The sequence below is a fragment of the Xiphias gladius genome, chromosome 19 (genome assembly GCF_016859285.1).
Source record: "Xiphias gladius isolate SHS-SW01 ecotype Sanya breed wild chromosome 19, ASM1685928v1, whole genome shotgun sequence".
Taxonomy (NCBI): Eukaryota; Metazoa; Chordata; class Actinopteri; order Istiophoriformes; family Xiphiidae; genus Xiphias; species Xiphias gladius.
In genome coordinates this window covers 22,678,727-22,699,737 of record NC_053418.1, presented here as the reverse complement: position 1 = coordinate 22,699,737, position 21,011 = coordinate 22,678,727, and the positions used below count along the sequence as shown (strand labels likewise).

The 21,011-nt window shown below is 41.6% G+C and overlaps 3 protein-coding genes across 5 annotated transcripts in view; 2 read left to right on the top strand and 1 right to left on the bottom strand.

Annotated features, from left to right (window-relative positions):
* The first annotated feature begins 6,366 nt into the window (after window positions 1–6,366).
* vsig8b (V-set and immunoglobulin domain containing 8b) lies at window positions 6,367–10,831 on the top strand. 2 transcript variants are annotated; one of them, XM_040155591.1, is made up of 8 exons: window positions 6,367–6,419; window positions 6,704–6,783; window positions 8,456–8,625; window positions 8,803–9,004; window positions 9,268–9,420; window positions 9,531–9,653; window positions 9,860–9,998; window positions 10,095–10,831. In XM_040155591.1, the coding sequence occupies exons 2-8, from the start codon at window positions 6,711–6,713 to the stop codon at window positions 10,336–10,338; spliced, it is 1,104 nt and encodes a 367-aa protein (XP_040011525.1). In that variant the 5' UTR covers window positions 6,367–6,419; window positions 6,704–6,710; the 3' UTR covers window positions 10,339–10,831. The 2 variants fall into 2 exon arrangements, with proteins under 2 accessions (XP_040011525.1, XP_040011524.1); XM_040155590.1 differs by lacking the exons at window positions 6,367–6,419; window positions 6,704–6,783 and adding an exon at window positions 6,813–6,903.
* A 2,602-nt stretch (window positions 10,832–13,433) lies between these two features.
* LOC120804972 (taste receptor type 2 member 136) lies at window positions 13,434–14,411 on the top strand. Its single transcript, XM_040154729.1, has one exon. The coding sequence runs from the start codon at window positions 13,434–13,436 to the stop codon at window positions 14,409–14,411; it is 978 nt and encodes a 325-aa protein (XP_040010663.1).
* Window positions 14,412–17,543: 3,132 nt separating this feature from the next.
* dock5 (dedicator of cytokinesis 5) overlaps window positions 17,544–21,011 on the bottom strand; it is a 28,930-nt gene continuing 25,462 nt past the window's right edge. Inside the window, exons 45-51 of one of the 2 annotated variants that reach the window (XM_040155342.1) lie at window positions 20,671–20,754; window positions 20,446–20,583; window positions 20,041–20,213; window positions 19,715–19,862; window positions 19,323–19,482; window positions 18,932–19,050; window positions 17,544–18,803 (exon numbers count right to left, since the gene is read on the bottom strand). In XM_040155342.1, the coding sequence (XP_040011276.1) occupies window positions 18,702–18,803; window positions 18,932–19,050; window positions 19,323–19,482; window positions 19,715–19,862; window positions 20,041–20,213; window positions 20,446–20,583; window positions 20,671–20,754 (924 nt within the window). In that variant the 3' untranslated portion in view covers window positions 17,544–18,701. The remainder of the gene's footprint in view (window positions 18,804–18,931; window positions 19,051–19,322; window positions 19,483–19,714; window positions 19,863–20,040; window positions 20,214–20,445; window positions 20,584–20,670; window positions 20,755–21,011) is intronic. The other variant, XM_040155344.1, reaches the window with a different exon arrangement.

The window sequence follows — 21,011 nt, the reverse complement described above, 5'->3', positions numbered from 1 at the left end:
GAGGATTTTTTAGAACACTGACATTTTGAGCAACATTTTTCAAACTAAAGCAGTGTTATGTTTTCTTTTTTTGGTCTATTCTCAAAACCTGCACTATTGTTTCTAACTACGCAACTAAACAATGGAGAAAACTGCACAGATTGGATGGTCCTGCCAACCTAATCTTTATTAAACTGTGTGATATTCGGCATCTGTGCATCCAAAGTAGAGGAAAGCAAGGGCTTCTCTGGTTGGAGTTCACAGTTCAGTAAAGTCACAAATTGACTATTTCTGTCCGATTTATTTCTCTTTATCACAACAGACTTGTGTCAAAACTATTTTTTCTTTCCATTTCACATTGGCAGCTCAGTTCAGAGCAGGCAATCCACCCACACTACTCATTCATCTGGATAAATGCTGTGGGTGTGTATGTCTGTGTGTGACTGAGAGAGAGAACGTTTTAGTCCTTCAGAGTATTATTTGAGGTCATTCTGTAATGTCTTCTGGCCTGATCTTGCTTCTTAACAGGCTAGTTTATGGTTTGCAGTTTGATTTAAAGTTAGAGTCTGGATTAGGCTAGGATTAATAATATTTCAAATTTGTCCTAATCAATATTTTTATATTAACAGCGGATGAAATGACTGTGTGTAATGTAAAGGGTTACATTGATGTCATAATGACAGATCCACAGAGAGTAATCATCCATTTCTGCAGTTCCCAGCAGCTTTACAGAGCATTTTAGCATCTTTCAGTTCACTGTTTTGATTTTATGGCCCAGAACTTTACTGTTTTGCTTCAGTCTTACCATACTTATCAACCTGCTTCCAGCCACAACACGCAGCTGTTTTCAGTGAAAAAACGTTTATAACTGACTCTACATTACCTGCCCAGGACCAAAACAGCTGACAGTCTAAGTTTGTTAATATAGTAACGCTCACTAATGAACATTATTTGTCCCATTTTTTGCATGCAAACAAAAGCATACAAAAGACAATTTGTGGTTTTGAGAGGGGGTGTTTACCAGCCACGACAGCGGGGCTGCTATTGTTTTCACTTTGTTAGTCTGTGTGCGTCATGGAGACAAGTACTGTTGTGGGAACTATCACAGAGGCAGTTTTGATTACTTTGTTTTATGTCTGTATTTTTATTGACAGATTTTGTCACCACGATAGCATCACACTTGTGCAAGTTGCAGTCAGGAAACATTACAGGTTTGTAGCTGAGATCAAAACGAGTTCGAAGATGGGTGTAGTCCAACCCATAAGTGCTGAGAACTCATGTAATAATGTAGTAATGAGTACTGAGTACTCATGGGTCGGAACATCAACATGTTGATGGGTGCTGCAGCTGGTGTGATCCCATTGGAAGATGGTCTCTCTATATCCCCTAATGTCCTTGACTGAGAGAGTAATAGAATTGAATGCAAGATGAAGTGACACCATTGGTCAGCCAGACGAGCGTTGGAGTTTCCTCATTGGCTGTTGCTCTTTAAAAAATTGAATTGATACAAACAGTTTCTGTAACATCATCAGGGGAGCGTTTACAGGCAGTGTTGCCAACTTAGAGTCTTTGTTGCTAGATTTACCAATGTTTCAGACCACTTTAGAGATTGTTTTTCAAAAAAATAGCAAACGTTTGCTACTTTCCGTAGAGGGAGTCGCCAGTATTGCCCTGCTAGCTCCAGTTTGAACTTTCCCTCCGCAGGCAAACCTCTCTATGCGTCTCATTCAGTTGACCACACGGCAGCTGACATAGATGTGAATGAGCTTCTAACTCTCTCTCTGAGTGATCATGTTACAAGTCAATATAGCTGATATTACAGCACAGCTGTTGTCTTTAACTTACAGGTATGGTGCTTTTGTCAGACGATGTCGCGGTTATAAAATCAGGATTTGAGCAGAGCAGAGGAGCAGTTTGGAAATGGCTTGGAAGTGACTGCTGGTTAATATGTCGTCTTAATGGGCCGCATTTCAGTCACTATTTCATATTTGTTCCGTTGTCTGACAACAGAAACAGAAAAAAAACTAAATGAGAACAGTTTTATGGGGAATTCGGCTGTATTAAAATACTGTATATGTGAGCACAGAGAGTAGAAGAGAAGCAAACAGATAAAGAGCTGAAACCATCTGTCACTAGGCAGAATGCAAATACAACTATATCCTCAATTTCGCACATTGACCATATGCACTCCAGCCATATACTAGGTTTTTACCTAATCTTATTGTACTTTGAAAACAAATAAGCACATATCCCAAAATGTTAAACTGCACCCTTAAGGTATGAGTTACATGTAAGGTTAGAACTCGGATTAGTTTTAGGTTAAAGCTAAGCTTAGTTATGTAATAAAGATGGTCCAGTTGGAGAACAGCTGTTTGTAAATGAGATCAGTGGATTAAGTGTCCTTCCAAAATGTTTAACACAAGTACGAGTACATCTGTAATTGCTGTTTGAGAGTGTCTTCTGTTTGCAAGAGTGTCATTCTTTTAGACTTCCCAGCATTGACTGCTGGGACAAAGTCGAGTTCACTAATTTGTAGCTGTGACAGTGAACAAGGACAAACAGGATCAAAAGAATGCAAATTCTCCTCCACTGTTGTTAGTGTTTTGATGAAAATTGCTGTTACTCTACGAATTATTATGTCGCTTTCAAGCATGGCAAAGCTTGTATGTGAATCCATTTAACTGAATTTCAATTCTGCAGCAATTGTTTCCTTTCCAAATGAATATTTGCTTTTTTTCATTCACTGAGGATTCAAGAGACAATAAAGCTTTACATCATTCTCATTTTCATCCCCAGTCTTTTGCCATAACATGGTCGGTGGACCAGGCTGTTATTCTGAGAATATTTCTCTTAATATTTTTTTTTTTAAAGAGAGAAGTCAGCATTAAATTACCGTACATCATTATATCATAATTCCCCAATGTGTGCCGGAAATATGAGCTATCGTAGTAGCAGAGAGGGGAAGAGAGATCTGAAGTTCTTTATCAGAGAATACAGTTTCCATCCAACTCCTGCAAGCGAGGCTTAGGGGACCGTACTCTCCATGGACTCTCTCTGTGTGCCAGACTTCACTGGGTTTAGCACAAGAAGCACAACTTATTGGATTATGGGGTCCACCGTCTATGCTCATATTGCTGGAGGCTGTGTGTGTGTGTGTGTGTGTGTGTGTGTGTGTGTGTGTGTGTGTGTGTGTGTGTGTGTGTGTGTGTGTGTGTGTGTGTGTGTGTGTGTGTGTGTATGTGCGGGGGAATATGTGGGTGGGCAGCTCATGAACCGAGGGAGGGATGGAGTAGTAAATACACGATAAATTCCCATTAAATTTTCTATTTTATACACAGCATTTCTCATAAAGCTCGGCCTTTTCATGTTCAGAGGTTAGAAGTTTAAGCAGGCCCGAGGAGCAGCATACTGTAAATGAAGCAGGACTGGCAAGCCTTTTCTTGTTTCACATGGATTTAACTGCACCTGTTTAATTTCAATCCTCAGAAAGTGTTTTGTCTGCAGGGACAGGATAAGGTTTTGGCACACATTCTTGGTTAGATGGACTCTCTGCTGATGATATACAGTAACTCTCCATAATCGTCCACATGCGGAAGAAGATTCACAGTGGAAATGATTTAATGGCACAAAAGCACTCTTTATTTTTACCCTTGGTGCCTATTCGATGTAGTAACCCAGCTCACCCCTCAGAGGCTTCAGCCCAGGTAGTGTGGGATGTTGTATTTTCAAGATGAAGTTAATCTTTCTGTCTCTTTTTTCTCTTTTAAGTCATCATCTTGTTTTTTATATCCTCTTTCAATGCTATAGATGTAGACATAAAATCCTAAGACTAGCTAGAAAGTAGCTGCACTAGTTTCAATATCATCAATGCTAGCGAATTGAGGCATAATAGGCAACCAATGGGATTTGTCCTGCTGTGTCCAGCATCATTCAAGCGTGCTTTGATGGTAGATGTGCCCTTTGCTTAGTGGGTTAATTTCTGAGATAAATAATCACGGAGGCCGGGAGGTATCCCTACATTTCCCTCTTTAGTACTGCATCTATTCTGCACCATGGCACATCGAAAGCATGTAGGGCAAAAGCAACTTAAAATGTGCTCTGTTTGGAGAGAGGGAGTAATAATACCAGTTTCACAGTATAAAAAGACAACAGTTAGAATTGGATGATGACTGGCAGCAATTATGATGATGTTACCTCTGTGCTCATCATTGCATGGTCCAACTAACACAACCCAAACTGCAGAGTCTGTGTTTATGATGGGCAGGACATCTGTGATAACAACTGATTGTTGTAAATGAGGCACAAATCAATTTCACTGCCAGAGTGGCCATTTCATTGCAGAGATTCAGGGGTCATGAATGTAGTGTGTGGCCCACAGTGCGCTGCCGTATTCCTCTCACGTAGCTCTGTGAGGGGCTGAGTGACTGCCTCCCTCTGCAGGAAGCGCCATCCTTGTCCCAGTGGCGTTCCACCTTAAAAAGACGAATATATGTGCTTTACTGGCTCCCTGACATTGACACACCGTGACCCACGCTGCAGTGCTATTTCGGTATGGCTGCTGGCAAGCCCAGCCTTTCTGTAGCCTCTCCTCTCCCATGCTTCGGTCATTTGTTTGCCTCCCCTGCTAGCTTGTTTACTTGTAATTTGGACTTCTGTCAAGGTGGTTTGTTTGCTACCCTGTAGTGTGATTAGGCTACCTTTGCCAAATCTGGGAAGATAGATGGGGTTATAGCAAGTCTTGGCTGTAAAGAAAGCCACCGCTTGGCTACCTCTCCTCTACCAAGTTTAGGGGGATAATTAACAAAAAAGGGTGCTGTGAAAGAGATGCAACAAGTTCAAGAGATTCAGGCCAGTGGTCTCTCCTTCAGTCCTTCAATAGTGGTTTTGTGCAGTGTCCCAGTACTGTCTGGTTGGTCCCGCCTTGTTCCTGTCACACAGTCTGTTCAGTGTGGTGCTCCAGTGCCAGCAACTCCTCACGCACCAGAGGGAAGGAGTGGGGCAATTAACCACCTGCTGGGAAAGCAGCAATACCACATAGCCTAACACACACCCTGACATTTGCGGGATCAATCATGAACAAACTTGTACACAGATTTATAGCTATGGTGTCACTCATGCACGCCGCTTGAGGCTCAGGTATACAACTTGCAGACACACAGAGTGTATCAAAAGAGGAGGGGGGTGGAGATGATTTCAGATTTGCTTGCTGATCATGTTCATTCCTAAACGCACTAATTTGTTCGTCTCCTTAATGAACATTATTGGCAGGGTTGCATTAACCCAGCACTTAAGGTTCCTAATGGCTAACGTCATGCTCCATGCGCACATCACATACTGTACACTCTCACACAGTCAATACTGAATAATTTCGCCAGCCCGTCCATCTTCACTGAAAATGCCTTTCTTTTCATTTTTGGATCATCACTAACAGTGAGATTTTATACATTATAGCAGATGATGTAAAACCCAATGACCACTCATCCGGTGCTGTTAAACTGCAAATACAAACTCTCCATGTTGGTTAATCATTCATAGCTGATAAGAAGTTGTAATATTGTGAGCTGGTTCAAATAACTCAGACTATTTGTGATAAGCTTAATCAGCTAATAAAATACTTTATTTATAGTCTGAACAGTGCAGCAGTTGCAGTAGTTGCACTGCAGTTTGCAGCTCTGTCACTATGTTGCCACTGAAATACAAATCAATATACGTCTTATTGTCCACCGTCTGTCTGTGAGCAAGAAGTGTGTTCTCGTAGGTGTCTCGGGGGAAGGGTTGGGGGATATGTAGCAACAATTTGTTGGCCCATTCACACAGAAAGAAGTTGCAACACTGTTCGACTACCCTAAAGCAGAACTACCATACAAAAAAAAAAAAACCAAACTTCGAGGAATCAGTTCCATCACATCCAAACTACATCACAGCATACAGAAACCCTATTGGATTGAAGTACAATTGCACACAAGAAGTTTTGATATGCGTTATGGTGGAATCAGAGATGATCGATATCTAGCATATTTTTTAAAAGGCACCCCAGCAACATAATTGTTAAACTACTCAACACAGGCAGGTAATCATTAATCTCTGTCATCAGCTACTGGACATAGGTGTGTGATTAGAAAACATATACCCACAGTACAACTAACAAAACTCTTTCTTTCTTTCTTTTTTTTCCTTTTTTTAATATGTAAATCAATTCATGAGCTTCCAACCAAACGTGACTTTCCAAAAATAAAACCTTTTTTTTGGTATTGTAGGAGGTTGGACATGTTCCCGGTTCTAGGAGTGGCCAACAGATGCACTATGGACATAGAGGGTGTGGCTGTAGTTGCTGCTGCTGAGTTTCACCTGAGAACAAAATAAGCAGGCTTCACCAGTACTGACACACTGACAGGCCTCAAAGGACATACTTTTACTTTGGATTATTTCTTCATTTTAAGGTATGTCAGAGCTATTACACTGATATTCACATTCACTGTAGACATTCACTTGCTGTTAAAAAGGGAAAAAAAAGTAAGCGTAGTAATTCTTCCATTCAAATTTGCAAATTGGATTTAAGATGAACAGCTGTATTAAAGATGTGGATGGCAACTATACAGTAGAGATCCTTTCACTTCTATTAAATTAGATTAGAGATAAAATATAAGCATTCAATGATAGTAGACAGTCACTGAAATGACTTCCTCAGAATAACTTCTTCACTTAATGTTGCACCTGCTTTCAGGGCCATTATGGAGCCTGTATCCACGAGCATGAGGCTAAAGGTTGCTGTGCTGGTTCTGGTAACGATGCAGCTGAAGACAGGTGAGTCTAATTTGATTTCTCAGGAGTGTCTTTTAGCTCTCTGATAAGTAAGGCCAAAGCAAATATCACATCTATCTTGTCTTGGATTGACGTTTTTTTGCCTGTTGCCTGCAAAAAACGGTGGGGTATATGATCAAGAGTTTCTTCTCTAGGTGGTACTAGTCTGAACAGTGATTTATGCAATAGGCTGGCCGGTCTGACATGCTCTTAGCCGATGATCTGACAGTAATGTTACTGAGTGAATTGCATTGCAGACGCTCAATGGACCATGTACTGTATATATAATGTGGGTGGCTGACAAGGTAGCCTGCATGAGATTCACACCTCTTTCGCTGTTGCTAAGGGTCAAGCTGCTGTGTGCATTTCTTTAAAGCAAGACCAGACTTTACTTTCCCCGGTGGGGTTAGTAGGCTTGGGCCTCCATCCAAGCTGCAGTGTTTGATATATGAACAGCAAAAAGTAAAATTTAAATGCATGCAGCAGAGGGTAAATAAACACTGTACATATAGAATACATGCAAACCCGTATCATGTTCCACAAAAACCTCCTAAATCTTCATTTTGCACCACCGCATCAGATCAGTAGTTTGCCGTTTGCTTATAAGAACCGTGATTGATTCTTTAAGTTGCAGTGCGACCTCCCAGCAGTAAACTCAGAGGGAAGGTGTTATCTTAGCCTGTTGTCTGGGTCAATGAGGAGTTGCACAGGATTTGAATATTTGCATCCAAGCTTTGTGTTAAGCTTAGTGACTGCGCTCACTGGCAAGTTAGCTCAGCTGCCTCTCCACAGGGGAAACACGACTTCCTTAGATTACAGTGTTTTGCCCAAGGGGGCTCTCACAGTGTAAGAGACTGGACTGACTAATTTGAGCTTCTTTTTTTTAAGACTCCCTTCATCACATCTGCCATTCACTTGCATTCATAAATACCTCTGACGTACCTTGTTTGGTTGCACTGGCATTAATGTGCTTTCAGAGAGTCGCAGTGGATTTAATGAGGAGCAGTGTCAAAAGAGAGGCTGATTTGATTTAGCAAGACGCTCCACTGCAATCTTTGGTGAAGGTTAAACATCTAAATGGGAGAGAGGAGACATTTTCTGAGAAGTTGAATGGCAACATTACCAAGATAAATAACTTGCATCTGTTGAAATGTGTTGCCATGTAATACTCAGCATTGAGTTCTTTCTATAAATGTCAAGCTATCAGGAATAATTAAAAGCCATGGCCATAAACAGTGAGTCAGCAGGGTGTGTGTCAACTCCAAGGCAGCTTTTAACTGCCACTTGTCATTTTTCTTAATTTATTCAGTTTTCATCATCATTTACCAATATATTTCTGACAATTAATGAACCTCAAGAGTTTTGGTTTAATGCATAACTCATTAGCACAAAAATACCACTTTTACTCTTATTCCAGCTCCACACCCTCAAATCTTCAGTTTGACTTCAGAGGCCAATTAGACTCAGAAAAGCACTCCTACACCACTCTGAGACTGTTTATGAGCACTGGCCCAGAGCTTGAATGCCATTAAGTGGGAAAACATTAATGCATTTCAGAGACAAATGAGCTTTTGTCTATTTGTCTTTTGGCCTGGGTAGATGATTATGAAAATCAGAGGGAGGAAGAACTCTCTATTTTGAGACAAATCTGACCAACATTTTTCTGGCCCATCAGACGTGACGGTGGCGATGCAGATAACATCCTCGGGGCCACAAACCATGCAAAAACCCCAGGGGGACACAGTCAACCTGGGATGCACCTACACCCCCAGCCCCCAAGACACAGGAGAGCTGGACATTGAGTGGTCCAACGTCAGCCCAGACATGACGCAGAAAGACACACTGGTAGGTGTATGTTTGAGGATAGAGAGGGATGTCATAGAGAAACCTATCTAGGGGGTTGGACAGCTGACTAAAGCATGCATTACAGACAAGCAAGGGTGGGGGTTATCTTTTACCTCTGGGCTCTGTTGGTGGAAAAACCTGCTTTGAAGATCACTGAATGCAGTCTTTGCATCTCAGATCTTATCATATACAGGGGGCAAGATACTCAACTACGGCGGCCCTGGCCTCTCCAAAAGGCTCCGCTTCATTGCAGACCCAAAGCAGGGAGACGCCTCCATCTCTATCTCAGATGTGAGGGTCTCAGACAAAGCCACCTACCAGTGTAAAGTCAAGAAGGCGCCGGGTGTCGACATGCGAAAAGTCACTCTGGTGGTGATGGGTGAGGAGGAATTCCTTTTTACCAGTTTTACCTGTTCATTTTCTCAGCGCACTCATTCTCCTTTTAAACGTTGCTGTCATTCACATGGAATCTTGAGGCTCTCTCTTTTCTCTCCCTCTCTGTCGCTGATTGCATCTGTAGCCACACCCAGACTTGTTCTGCTCTTTCACACCTTTAACTCTCCGCTGATGAGCCAAAGCCATTGAAGCATTACCCTAACAAAAAGTTCTTGTGCCATGTGATTATCTATTTCCTCTCACCAGTTCCCCCATCAGCGCCAAAGTGTTGGGTTGACGGTGGCGAGGAGCGAGGGGGCACAGTCTCCCTCCGCTGCAAATCTTCTCAGGGATCCACTCCTCTCAATTATATGTGGACAAGGGAGAGCGGAGGGGCAATACCATCCACTGCAACCCAAAGTGAGGAAGGAACTTAACGGACAAAAGGCTTTTCTATAAGCATACACACACATTCATGATGCTGTATTTGTATAACATACTTCTACTGAATGCTCTCTTCTTTCATTAAGACCCACAGTCTGGGGAGCTTTTGATAAGGAACCATACAGACAGCAACACTGGAAGTTACATGTGTGAGGTGAAAAATGCTGTTGGCAAAGCACAGTGTAAATATGAACTGCATGCATACAACCGTAAGTCTATGATGTCATCATCTAATTTTACTCTTATATCCTGAAGGAACCTTTTCATTTTTCTACTGCATGGTCAGATTGTCTGCTGCAGTGTGAATGCAAATAGCAAAATTATATGTAAGCCTCTTGTTAAAGCTGGAATTCAAAACTGTAAAGAATGAGAGCAGAAGTTGTTTGATCTTAAAGCACCATGTCCTGTCTTCCAGCAACCAATAAAGTTGGTGTCATAGTAGGAGCAGTGATAGGTGCTCTCTTGCTGCTCCTCCTCCTCCTGCTTCTCATCTGGCTCCTGATCTGCTGCTGCCATAAGCGTCGCTATGAGAAAGAGGTCGCGAATGAAATAAGGTATTGTATCGGGCATGGAAAGTATTTCACACGTCCATGAAATAATCCAGAATGAGAGGATCTTCTGATTGAAACTTGTGTGACCTGTCTCCTCAGGGAGGACGCCCCGGCCCCAGAGAGCCGGCCCACCAGCAGAAACTCCAGCTTCCACTCAGTGATGGGGTACCGCACCCACCCCGGGGTGCAATACAGCTCTGTGAGGAACCACCTGCCTCATGTCAATGAATCTGGCCGCAGTGTCATCTACACAGGCGGGGGTGACGGGACATCGCAGCCAACCACTGCAGGAGACAAACCTGCTCCCTTCCAATACGACCATAAATACGGATACCCTGTGTAACTACAATCCCAATGCATGAAAGACTTTCTATCTTTAGTATAAAGCTACACCTTTGGAAGAAAAGACTTTCTACTTTTAAGATGAAGCATCTTGTAAATAATACTCAATGTACAGTATGTTTGTAACAAATGGTGAAATGCAATATATTTAACTGGAGAACAATGGGAGTGCTGGTTTATAGCTACTGGGGACTCATAAAATCTTACCTTAGACCTCAGACAAACATAAATGTGTAACTGGCTGACTTTCATGATGCACTGTAGCACATCACTGCTATTGTAAACAAGAATAGTTTCTATTGATCTAAGTCATTATTACACATTTAGCTAAAACTGTATGTAAATATAGTCAGTAAAAAAAATTGTATTTTTATTTTTTTTTCTATGATGGATATGTAGCTCAATCAGTTTGTTACTCTATTTCTTAAATATGTGCAATAAAACATTTTTTAATGACTGGACGACCATGGAAATCCCATCTAGGGTTCACTAAATATTCAGATTTTTGTGTCATGGCTCCATCTTTTATTGCTTGATGATATCTGGGCTTTCAAAACATAATAGAAACACATTTGAAACACATCTCTCAGACTGTCACAGCTGTTACCGTTCTGGAAAAGATGATGCTAACATAATTAGGTGTTAAAGTTCTGATCTTAGTGCTTTAACATGGTCAGACAAACGATCTGTGTTTTCATATCTTGCGGTGAGGGGACGGGATATTTGCACGGGTCTAACTGGATCAATATAAATTCAAACTTTGAGGTGCTTGTGGGTCAGAATATTGGGAGACAGTGAGGTAAATTGTGAATCTAATCCTCTTATGTGTATTTTGCCTTTTGTAAAATGTTTCGCTGACAGAACAAAGAGCTGTAAAATTGCCATGGTTGTGTTTCGTGTTTCTGCAATTTTTGCAAAGCAGCCAGTAGACTAGTTATCACAACAGCTAGTAGTTGAGGCACTAACCTGCAGCTGCCACCCTCAGCAGGCAGAGTCAGCACTGTGCCTACGGCCCCCAACTCTCTTCAAAAGAGCCTCAATTGGCCTGATCCCATCTTCAGAAGTTGTATGTTGAATTAATAAGAGCTTCTACAAGTAGTGAAGGTTGGTGGGCCCTCAATAATCAGTTTTGCCCGGGGCCCTCATTAAAGGCAGGGACCATCGTGCACTAATCTGTCAAGGCTGGATATTTGTTTAGAAACAATGTTTCATAGGATTAAGAATCAAAAGCATCGTTATTAGACTTCGTCTTTTTAGACTTGCTTCCCTCACCTTTAAATGAGCTTTTCTTAAAAACCAGAAGCACTTTAGTCCCCCTAACACTCACACACACACACACACACACACACACACACACACACGGAGCAAACACACTCACAAAACATGTTTTCTATGTGTCTCTGCTGTGTTTGTCTTTTTGACATGCTCCACATGAAGACAAATTGAAACCTGTCACCTTCTGTGAGTACATATCAATGGAAATTTTAAAGAAATTTGCATCCATTAGAAGGACCAGTTCTCTGTGAACCTAAGACTTTTTTTGTGTGCAGTCACAAGTCTGTCCTCTGACAGAACTGAACTGGGGAAATATATATAATCATTAATCACAAATACTTGTCTGGCAACCTCAGCTGGAAAACACATAATCTCTTCTTTTAATAATAAGTTTCTTAGAAGGCAGAACTTTTAACAGGGGTAGAGTAATTATTTTTAAAAAATAGCAAAGGCTCCCACTGCAGAGTGTGATTTCACATCTAGATTCAAAGAGCTTTTGCATGAAAAAGAGCATTTTTATGCCACTGTGCAAAAAATGAGCTATTCATTACAATAATACATTTAAATAAGTTAAGTGTTATTCAGGAAGAAAACTGTGAGTAAGGACCTTGGAAAGCCATATAAAAATGCTTATGTAATTAGAATCTTGTTTTGACTAGATAGTTGCGAATTTAAATCAAGCAATGAAGAAATATGAAAAGATAAAATATGATTTAAGTCAACATTGTGTTAAACGTCTACAAAGTTAGTGTCCTCCACAGCACAAACTACAGTGATAAGGTGTTGCATTAGCAAGGCTCCTGAAGGTGATTCAAAGGTGATTTGCTTTTCTTATCAGGTAAATAGGTATATGTGTGTGTGTGTGTGTGTGTGTGTGTGTGTGTGTGTGTATGTGTGCATGTGTTTGTGTGTTTGTGTTTCTGTGTGTGTGTGTGTGTGTGTGTGTGTGTGTGTGTGTGTGTGTGTGTGTGTGTGTGTGCGTGCGGTTAGGTGCTTGTAAATATGTGACCAAGCTCCAGGAATAACCATTTGCATGTGTCATGCTGCACTGATCAACATACAGTAAAGTCGCCGGATACCCATAATGAGCACATATCCTACCCACCTCATGTCAATGCAAATACACCTCCACCACTACCTGCGGTCTTAACTGATGCAAATCATATCTAATGCTTATAAATCCCAGTCAAGAAACATTTAAATCCAAGGACTTCACCTTGCTGTGTGCATCTCGCAGACAACTCCAGGCTAGACTTAATGCTTGGATAAACAAAGCAAAGGATTCTTCAACTGCAGCCAAAGGTATTGAGTCAGACAACATATTGTGATGACTAGCAGGCAACAAGAAAGTAATCTAAAAAACCTTGAGTAAGACACACAGTGATCAGAAGCCTCATCCGACCCAAGGGAGCTTCGTTTGAGGTAAAAATGGAAGATGTTTCTTACCTTAATTGCTCTAACCTTCTTACCTCACCTGCACTTTGCGTCTGACCACCTAAATTTCGGATTTCACATATATTTTTAACAATAATAGAAGATTTATCATTTGGATTTGTTTAATGTATTTCAAAAACTAAATGTGTGCATCTTTTCCCCAGGCTCCAGTGACAAACTGTGACTGATTCCATTCTGTGGCAGAAATGAAAAATCGTGTGGTTTGGAGTGAGTGTGCATAATTTTCTACCTTCTTGTCATCTTTTTGAACAAAGCAAAAGCAAAACACTTCAGAACCCCACACAGGCTGCTGAGTGGTACACAGAGGTAGAAAGATCATTCTTATAAACTTACACGGCAGATGTGTTTGAGGTAATGATTATCATCATGTTTGGGGCAAATAAAATGCTGCTCTGGGTAATGACAGGTGTGTTTGCTGTTACAACTGTCGTCTTTAATGTTTATATCTTCTTGATGAGTCAATTGAACTACAAGCAGCAAAGGCAGCGGAGTCCCAGTCAAACCATCATCATGGCTCTGTCGCCGGCCAACGTGGCTCACCAGCTGGTCTGTTACTTCTGGATGACCATGGATGAGGTGGACAGTAAGTGTCGAATCGCTCAGATGCCCTACACTGTCATGCTACTGATTATCTTCAGCCTCAAGTTCACCATCTTGTGGGACACCAGCTTTCTCACTTTCTACTACAGCACCAAGCTAGTGAGCTCACCCAACCACTGCTGCACACAGATCCAGACCGCCATCCTCAAGCACGTGACCTTAGCAGTTTTGCTCATCCCTCTGTGCGGCCTGGGCACCTACATGCCGATGTTTGTCGTGTTTCGCACTGACAACGACACCGGAGTGAACAAAGATTGTGGGGTTTTGATGCCAGAAACACGCTCGGGCCAGATTTATGAAGTCATTTATCTGCTCCTCACTGATGTACTGCCAGGGGTGCTCATGGTGAAATGCTGCATCTCCATCTCCGTCCACCTGACCATCCATCTCCGCCACATGAAAGCCAGCACCAATGGAGCCCACGTCCCAAAGCTGGGCTCTCAGATGAGGGTGATCCAGATGGCTTTGTCTCTAGTGGTCATCTTCAGTCTCTTCCTCGTGGTTGACCTGTACGTGCACTACCAGATAGCTGTGAACCACGAGAACGCCATTGTGCTCACGTTCTTCTTCACGTCCATCTACACGACCGTCACTGCCATGGTGCTGATCTATGGCAAAAAGACTCTCTGGAAAGCTCTGATACATGACTTTAATGTGTACCTGGATGAATATCCGTGTTTGTCTTGTCTGAAGGTGCCAAAACAAAAAGCCAAACCCAGCACTCCTGCAAAAGTAAAAAAGTGAAAAGCCAATATGCTTCAGACTGGAGGTCTTTATGCTGAAATTGGTCGTTGTCTGAACTTATGTAAAACTTTGAAGCAACTTATTCTTTTCTTTTTTGTGCTAGCGATTGCAATAATGACCTCTATCCTGCCGTATCACCATTTATCACAACGTCTTACATCAATGAGGTATTTTAGTTTTGTTAACCAGGAAGAGCAGGGAAAGCAGAGTTGTTCAAGTGATGCACGGTTGAAGAGCAGCCAGGTGACCACCTTACCATCCAAATCACAAGCTCATCAGACTGTACTCATGAATATTAATATTTCAGTAGCACAAATAATAGTCAGGCCTGTAGAATAGATCCCCAAGCATGGTTGCCTGGATATGATGCAACTCCGTACCCATCTAAAAATGTTAAAAAATATATGTGGCTGTGGTGAGAGAACAGACCATATTAATAAAACAAGAAAATGTGCACAACCTGCATACCTTCTTTTTTTCATCACTGAGGTTTTAAGAGTTTTTCCTCAGTCAGGTTGCAGATGGTTTAAGCTGCACAATGGGGACAGTGGGAGTGTGTTAGTAACTGGAGGAGTGCCGGTCCAAACTCTAAACTGCACCAGTCGGGTGAGAAAAAATTAGCTTGATGGGGAAAAGCACTTCTAATCGCCTCCTTCTCTTTTTGTTCGTTTGTTCATACGTCCTTAACAGAAGTGTGTGCACCTTCACGCGACAGCTCCCAGAGGTGTGACTGTGTGTAACTGTAACTGTGTGGGTGTGAAGCTGGGAGTCCCTGAAAAGTGCACTCAATGCCCAGCACACCTACTCTTGAGTAAACAGAGGTTTTAAAAAAAATGCAGGCCTCTTTGCAATGCTCCATTAGTTCGCACCCTCTGGCACCACCTAGAGAGGTTCTAAGCAGAGATACAATAGTGCAGCTAATCCCACTCCACATCGAGGCTTGGGATCCCTCCAAAAAGCTAAGTGGACAAAGTAAGAAATGGCACATTTTCCTTTGATGCAGGGGAGTTAAGTCATACCAAGACCTTCCCTTCCATTCCTCCTGTCTGTCGCTCTCTGTGGGAGGGAGTTGGGTGTTACACTTTTTATTTTAGAAATGTCAGTGGTTTGAGAAATATTTTGATCATTTACAATGTAAGAATACTCTATTACAAGTAAAAGTCTTTTGTTCACAATCTTAAGGTACTTAAAGTATCAAAAGTGAAAGCACTCATTCAGCAGAAAAACTGCCTCTGTGACTGATGTATCATAATATATGACGTTTTTAGATGTTATATATTATGCTGTTGCATTCAGGTATAAGCAGCATTTTGCAGCTGGTCTAGATGCATGTAGTTTCAACTACTGTATAGTTAGGTAGTTAAGTCCGGTGATTCCGAAAACAGGGGTCGTGCCCCTCCAAAGGGTCACAAGATAAATCAGCATCATGAAATGATTAACATAGTAAGAAAGAGCAAAGAACAAAGCTCTGTTAGACGCAAATTTCTAGTCTTTTTTGGGGGGGGCTTTGCTGGATAACTTTACCTCTTTGAGTTTGAAATAAAGTTCCTTAACTGAAATCATCTGCAAAGTTGAGGGTAAGTATCTCTTTGGTGGAACTGTTAACAACTCAAAAGACATCTGAGATTTTTTTGTAAGGGGTCATAAGCCGAAACGGTTCGGACCCACAGGTTTAAGCTTTAACAACGAATTGTATTGTATTTCATGTATTAATGTAAAATCCTAATCTGAAAAGTAGCTGTCAGATAAATGTAGTGTCCCCCTCTGATTTGTAGTGTGATTGTTACAGGTGTATAAAGATTGCACTTCAGTACAGAACTAAATGTACCACAGGGAAATGATTCTGAAAAAAAAAAAAAAAACCCAAACACTTTCTACTGAGTCCTGTCTGAAGGTAATGGAAACTGTGCGTGACCTCAGACTTTATAACAATTCAAAGTTAGACATATGTGTGTCACTGGATTATAGTCAGTTACGAAGAGGCCTCGAAGACATCTCTAATGTAAATGAAAGGAAGGAAGCTATTGTGACTGTTGTCCCCAAGTTCTTTACAGCATGAAGTTGTAAACATCACTGCAGTATGGAGATTGTTTCCATGGAGATGTTCCTGAGCATCCAGCTGAAGTTGGCAGTTGCAATGCTACTCTCCGTGCATGGGTGAACATCACTTCAAAGTCAATGCTCCTGAGACTTGCAGGGAGAGCTATATCCCGTGCCTCACTATCTGACAGGAAGGAACAGGCCATTAACAATCCAGATTAGCAAGAGCAGAAACCCCTCACACAACTCCTTTAAACCTATCACAAACTCCTCCCTGTGGACAGCCTCCCCAGATAATGCATCTTTAGCTCGTGCACCAGCGTGAGCTCAAGACGCATCATTTTCCTAAACCTACTCTAATTGTATTTGAAATACATAAATCACCAGTTACATGACAGTTTGTTAGATGTTTTGAGCTCGAATGGGTCATTTTTCATGTTAGTAGCAGCCTCCTAAATGACTGTCTGTCTGAGCAGCGAGTTTCCACTGGAAACAGAGTAGTTTGTTTTTCACTATGTTGACAGCATCGTACTCAAGAGATGGAGAAGATGTCTTTCTAAAATAATCAATGACACCAAAAAAAAAAAACAGGAGACACAGGTCTTTCAACGTGTCTTTATTTTTTTTCAGTCAACAACAGTTTGTTTGTAAAAAAAGATCATTATATATCTCTTGAGGCATTGTTTGTATAAAGTTTCTTTGATCCTTGTTAGGAAATGCGTGCTGTACAAAAATTAATCCCTTGTAAAACAATTTAAAACCAAAAGATACTATTAAAATACTGACCACTTAATTATGAATTCCATTTGTTCATTTTCAAAACAGCAGCAGTCTGAAGGCACATAAATTTAAAAAAAAAAAAAAAAAAAAAAAAAGGTGCACATCAGAGCAGTATACTGAAATTAGAGCCAAATTACTCTGCATACAAATACTGTAAACCACCTCTGTACACACCAGGTGTGCAAAACAATGGTAACATTCAAATTCAATGAATAGCATTTGATATTTTTATATTGAATAGCAATAATTTAAATTTCAATAATGAACTGATAAAAAAGAAAATCTACCAACACCTGAAATATAAAACTAAAGTGAACTTCAAAGGCATTTATTCTTGTACCATACAGCGAGTAGCATTCTTTAAAGGACCAGTTTGAAATATTGGTAAATATGCTTCTCTACTTCCTTGCCCAGAGTTATATGTTTAGATTGATACCAACCTAATGTCTGTACAGTAAATATGTAGCTGGAGGTCCCTGTGGAAACAGTTGCCAAGTTGTGGTTTTAGGAGGAATTCTGTTCTAATCTATTTCTAGCCAGGCTAGCTGTTTCCCTCCGTTTCCAGTGTTTATGCTAAGCCGAACGAACCTGCTGCTGGCTCCAGCTATGTATTTATCGTACAGACATGAGAGTGGTATCTATTTTCACATCTAACTCTCAGCAAGGAAGCAAACAAGGATATTTCCCAAAATGTCGACCTACTCCTTTAAGGAGAAACATACTTCCTCTGAACATCAACATCAATGTGATGCAGTTTGGAAGTTACAGTATTCAGGTCATCATAAACATCAAAACAAATGCTTTATCTGTACCACATTCAATAATGCCATCCAGTGTTTCTGAAACATTGTGATTTGGAGAAATTGGGTTTGATCATAATATTACTAAACACCATCATCAAACACAAAACTACAAACTATATTACCAAATATTAGTTACATTCTGTACATTGTATTCCCTGCTCTTGATCAAGTGTGACATGTGTCTAATGCAGCTTTTTCCTGTTCAAATGTGGAATGCCGGTAAACAGCAAGGGGGAAAATAAGTCATCCAGTGTCACTACAACACATAAAAACAAAATATTACATTGCAACATTGGTCATTCCTTTTCCCTGCAAGTGATAAAAACACCATAGTGACACTTCTTCAAGAAAAAAAAGGATCTAATCATTGTTTCATTACCTCTTATAAAGCCCACAGTGGTACACTATTATGACAATAACCCCCTACATATCCTTCCTTGTCGCTTAAAAAAATAAATGCAAAATCTCGAGAACTTAGGGCTGCTTGGAATTATTACTGACTTGCATCAGAAAGAACTTCTATCCACTGAAAATCTTGCATACATCCCCCGTAGATGGTCCTGCATCTGCACCCTACTGTGGCGTTTTTACAATGCCATTAATTAAACTGCACTTTCATCACAGCCAAATCGGAGAATTAGCGAAAGGCCTGTGCGTAGGTGTAGCCTTACTGGGGAGTGTGCTCATACGAGGGGAACATCGACTTCCGCGTTTTTGGAGGCGGTGGAGGAGGCTTGCTCTCAATTTTCATCGGCAGTGGAGGAGTGAACTGTAGGGAAAGAGAGGAGAGAGTTCAAGTTAGGACTTCAAATAAAAATAAAAACAGAATATTTGAACGTTTACGCGCCATTAAATATGCATTAGTTTTGGGGTGCTATTTTCTGCAAGCAGATGTACCTCTGAAGAGAACCTGGGGTTGTCAGTCTCGTGCGGGTGTTTCTTTGGAGGCATGGGTGGGGGGGTCCCTGGGATGTCATTGGTATTGGCATCATTGTCACTGAGAAGCGATGAATAACCTACCACAGGAGAGAGGAAATAAAAGCTTTTCTAAGACCAAATGTATCTGTGACTGTGGCTGTGTGTGTTTTTGTGTGTGTGTGTGTGTGTGTGTGTGTGTGTTTGTTTGTGTGCGACCTGATTAGGGCTATAGACCAGAATGTGCTTAACCAAGGTTAGTAGGCATGATATTCATCCTTTTCTGTGTGCAAAGCATATATTTTAAAGAGAAAAATAAAACAATGACATCCAGCAGGGTGTTTGTCAGTGACGTCATTTTTTTTTTACATACTGGAGCTGCGTGGTGTGTGGGGTGTGTGTGGAGAGGCAGGTAGCGGGCTGAGAGGGTTAGACAGGCTGAGCTGGGATGAAACACCCTGGAACAGGGAGAGGGTAAGGCGTCGGTCTCCTAATTGTAAACTCTTGGGCCTCTGCTGCTTCTCTGGAGGCGTCTGGAATAAAAGTGGAAAACAAAGATATAGGCATCCATGTAAAACAGTCCAGCATAATCGAGCTATTCCCAATTCACAACTGAATAACAGAAACTTAATATTAGGATGAAATGGTCTCCAAGACTTGCAAACAGCTTATGTAATCACCTGAGTGAAAGCACATCATGTTTTATATAGGAATGGAAATTGGTGAACATATATATATAAATAGCTCCTGAACATAAGGTTGTACCTCATCTGCGTCTGACTGCCTCTCCAGTAAGACCTGGGATTTGCTCACACTCCACTCCTTCCTGTTCTTTCTAGAGATCCTGTTGTCCTCCTCTGAACGGGACAGAACAGAGGCCCTGCGATCGCTGGGACGGGACAACAAGGAACTGCTTGTGAATAATCAGAGGTGGGGATAGAGATGCAGAGAGATGTACAGTCAGAAAGACGAACATGCTTTTGATTTGAGCTAAGACAAAATCAGTGTTTGAAGCAAGTAGGAACACAAACTCGAAACCAGACAGGGGGAAAGGTAGACAAAGGAAGCAGGGAGAGGATGCATGGACTGACTCTTGGGAGGCAATGCAGGAGGGTCCGTCTGAGGATGTGGAGCCGCTGGAGAGGCCTGAGGAGGCATTGGAGAGGGTTGAGACAGTGGACATACGGCGCAGGGTGGAGGACAGGATGTAGGGCATCACCACTGAGCCCACGCGACTCTTCTTCTTCTCAGTGAGAGAGCAGGGCTGGGACACACAAATGGGATTAAGCATCATCGGGGGAATCTTGGCAGGGGAGGAGCACAGTGACAGGCAAAACACGGGTCGCACAAGGCTGGCTAAAGGAAGATTTATGGTCCTGCACTAATATAATGTACACTCTGCTTTGAATCAGAAGCATTTGATAGGAAGGCAAGAGGGCCAATAGTTTAAGTTGGCACCCTCTTGCATTAAATTGAGTTTGCAGTTGGCAACGCACCAAGGTTATGACGCCATAATGCTTCTCCACTTTTTCCCGAAGGTCTTGGAAGCAAGTAACCAGACGGTTGTGTAAGGGCTTCAGCTGCTCTGTTGTCTTCTCTCCATGGATACGAATCCCATCTGCCAAGAGAGGGATCTGGAGGGGAAGACGGGCACTTAAGTGTTACAAAAGGTCTTCTGCTTTGAAGCCAGTGTCAATGTCAATGATGATGGAAGGATATACCTGCAGAGCGATCAGGTGTTTAAGGACCTCGATGCGCTCGTGGTCCTCCGGGTGCTCTTGGATGTAGGTGTCTGTAAAGAATGCCTACAGAGGATAAAAACAGGATGAAAACTGGGCAGCTTTTCAAACACACTCACTTAAAATATGGCTGCAAGCAACAACGAACAGGTTTTCACAGCATGACGAAGAGGCCACAGTGGTTCCCTAATGGATAAAACTTTGTAGCTCACAACAGGCCTGAGGCCAGCTAGAAGTCATGTTAATGAAAAAAGGATTTACAAATTCATATTAATGTTTGCAGCTGTATGATTTATCTGTTATTAGTGTAGTTTGGCAATGTT

Bases quoted from the DNA above. Each gene is read 5' to 3' on its own strand.
- vsig8b (XM_040155591.1), top strand. From the start codon at position 6,711: ATGGAGCCTGTATCCACGAGCATGAGGCTAAAGGTTGCTGTGCTGGTT. The intron at 8,626-8,802 runs GTAGGTGTATGT...TTTGCATCTCAG, and splicing joins TGACGCAGAAAGACACACTG to ATCTTATCATATACAGGGGG. The intron at 9,005-9,267 runs GTGAGGAGGAAT...TCCTCTCACCAG, and splicing joins AGTCACTCTGGTGGTGATGG to TTCCCCCATCAGCGCCAAAG.
- LOC120804972 (XM_040154729.1), top strand. From the start codon at position 13,434: ATGTTTGGGGCAAATAAAATGCTGCTCTGGGTAATGACAGGTGTGTTT.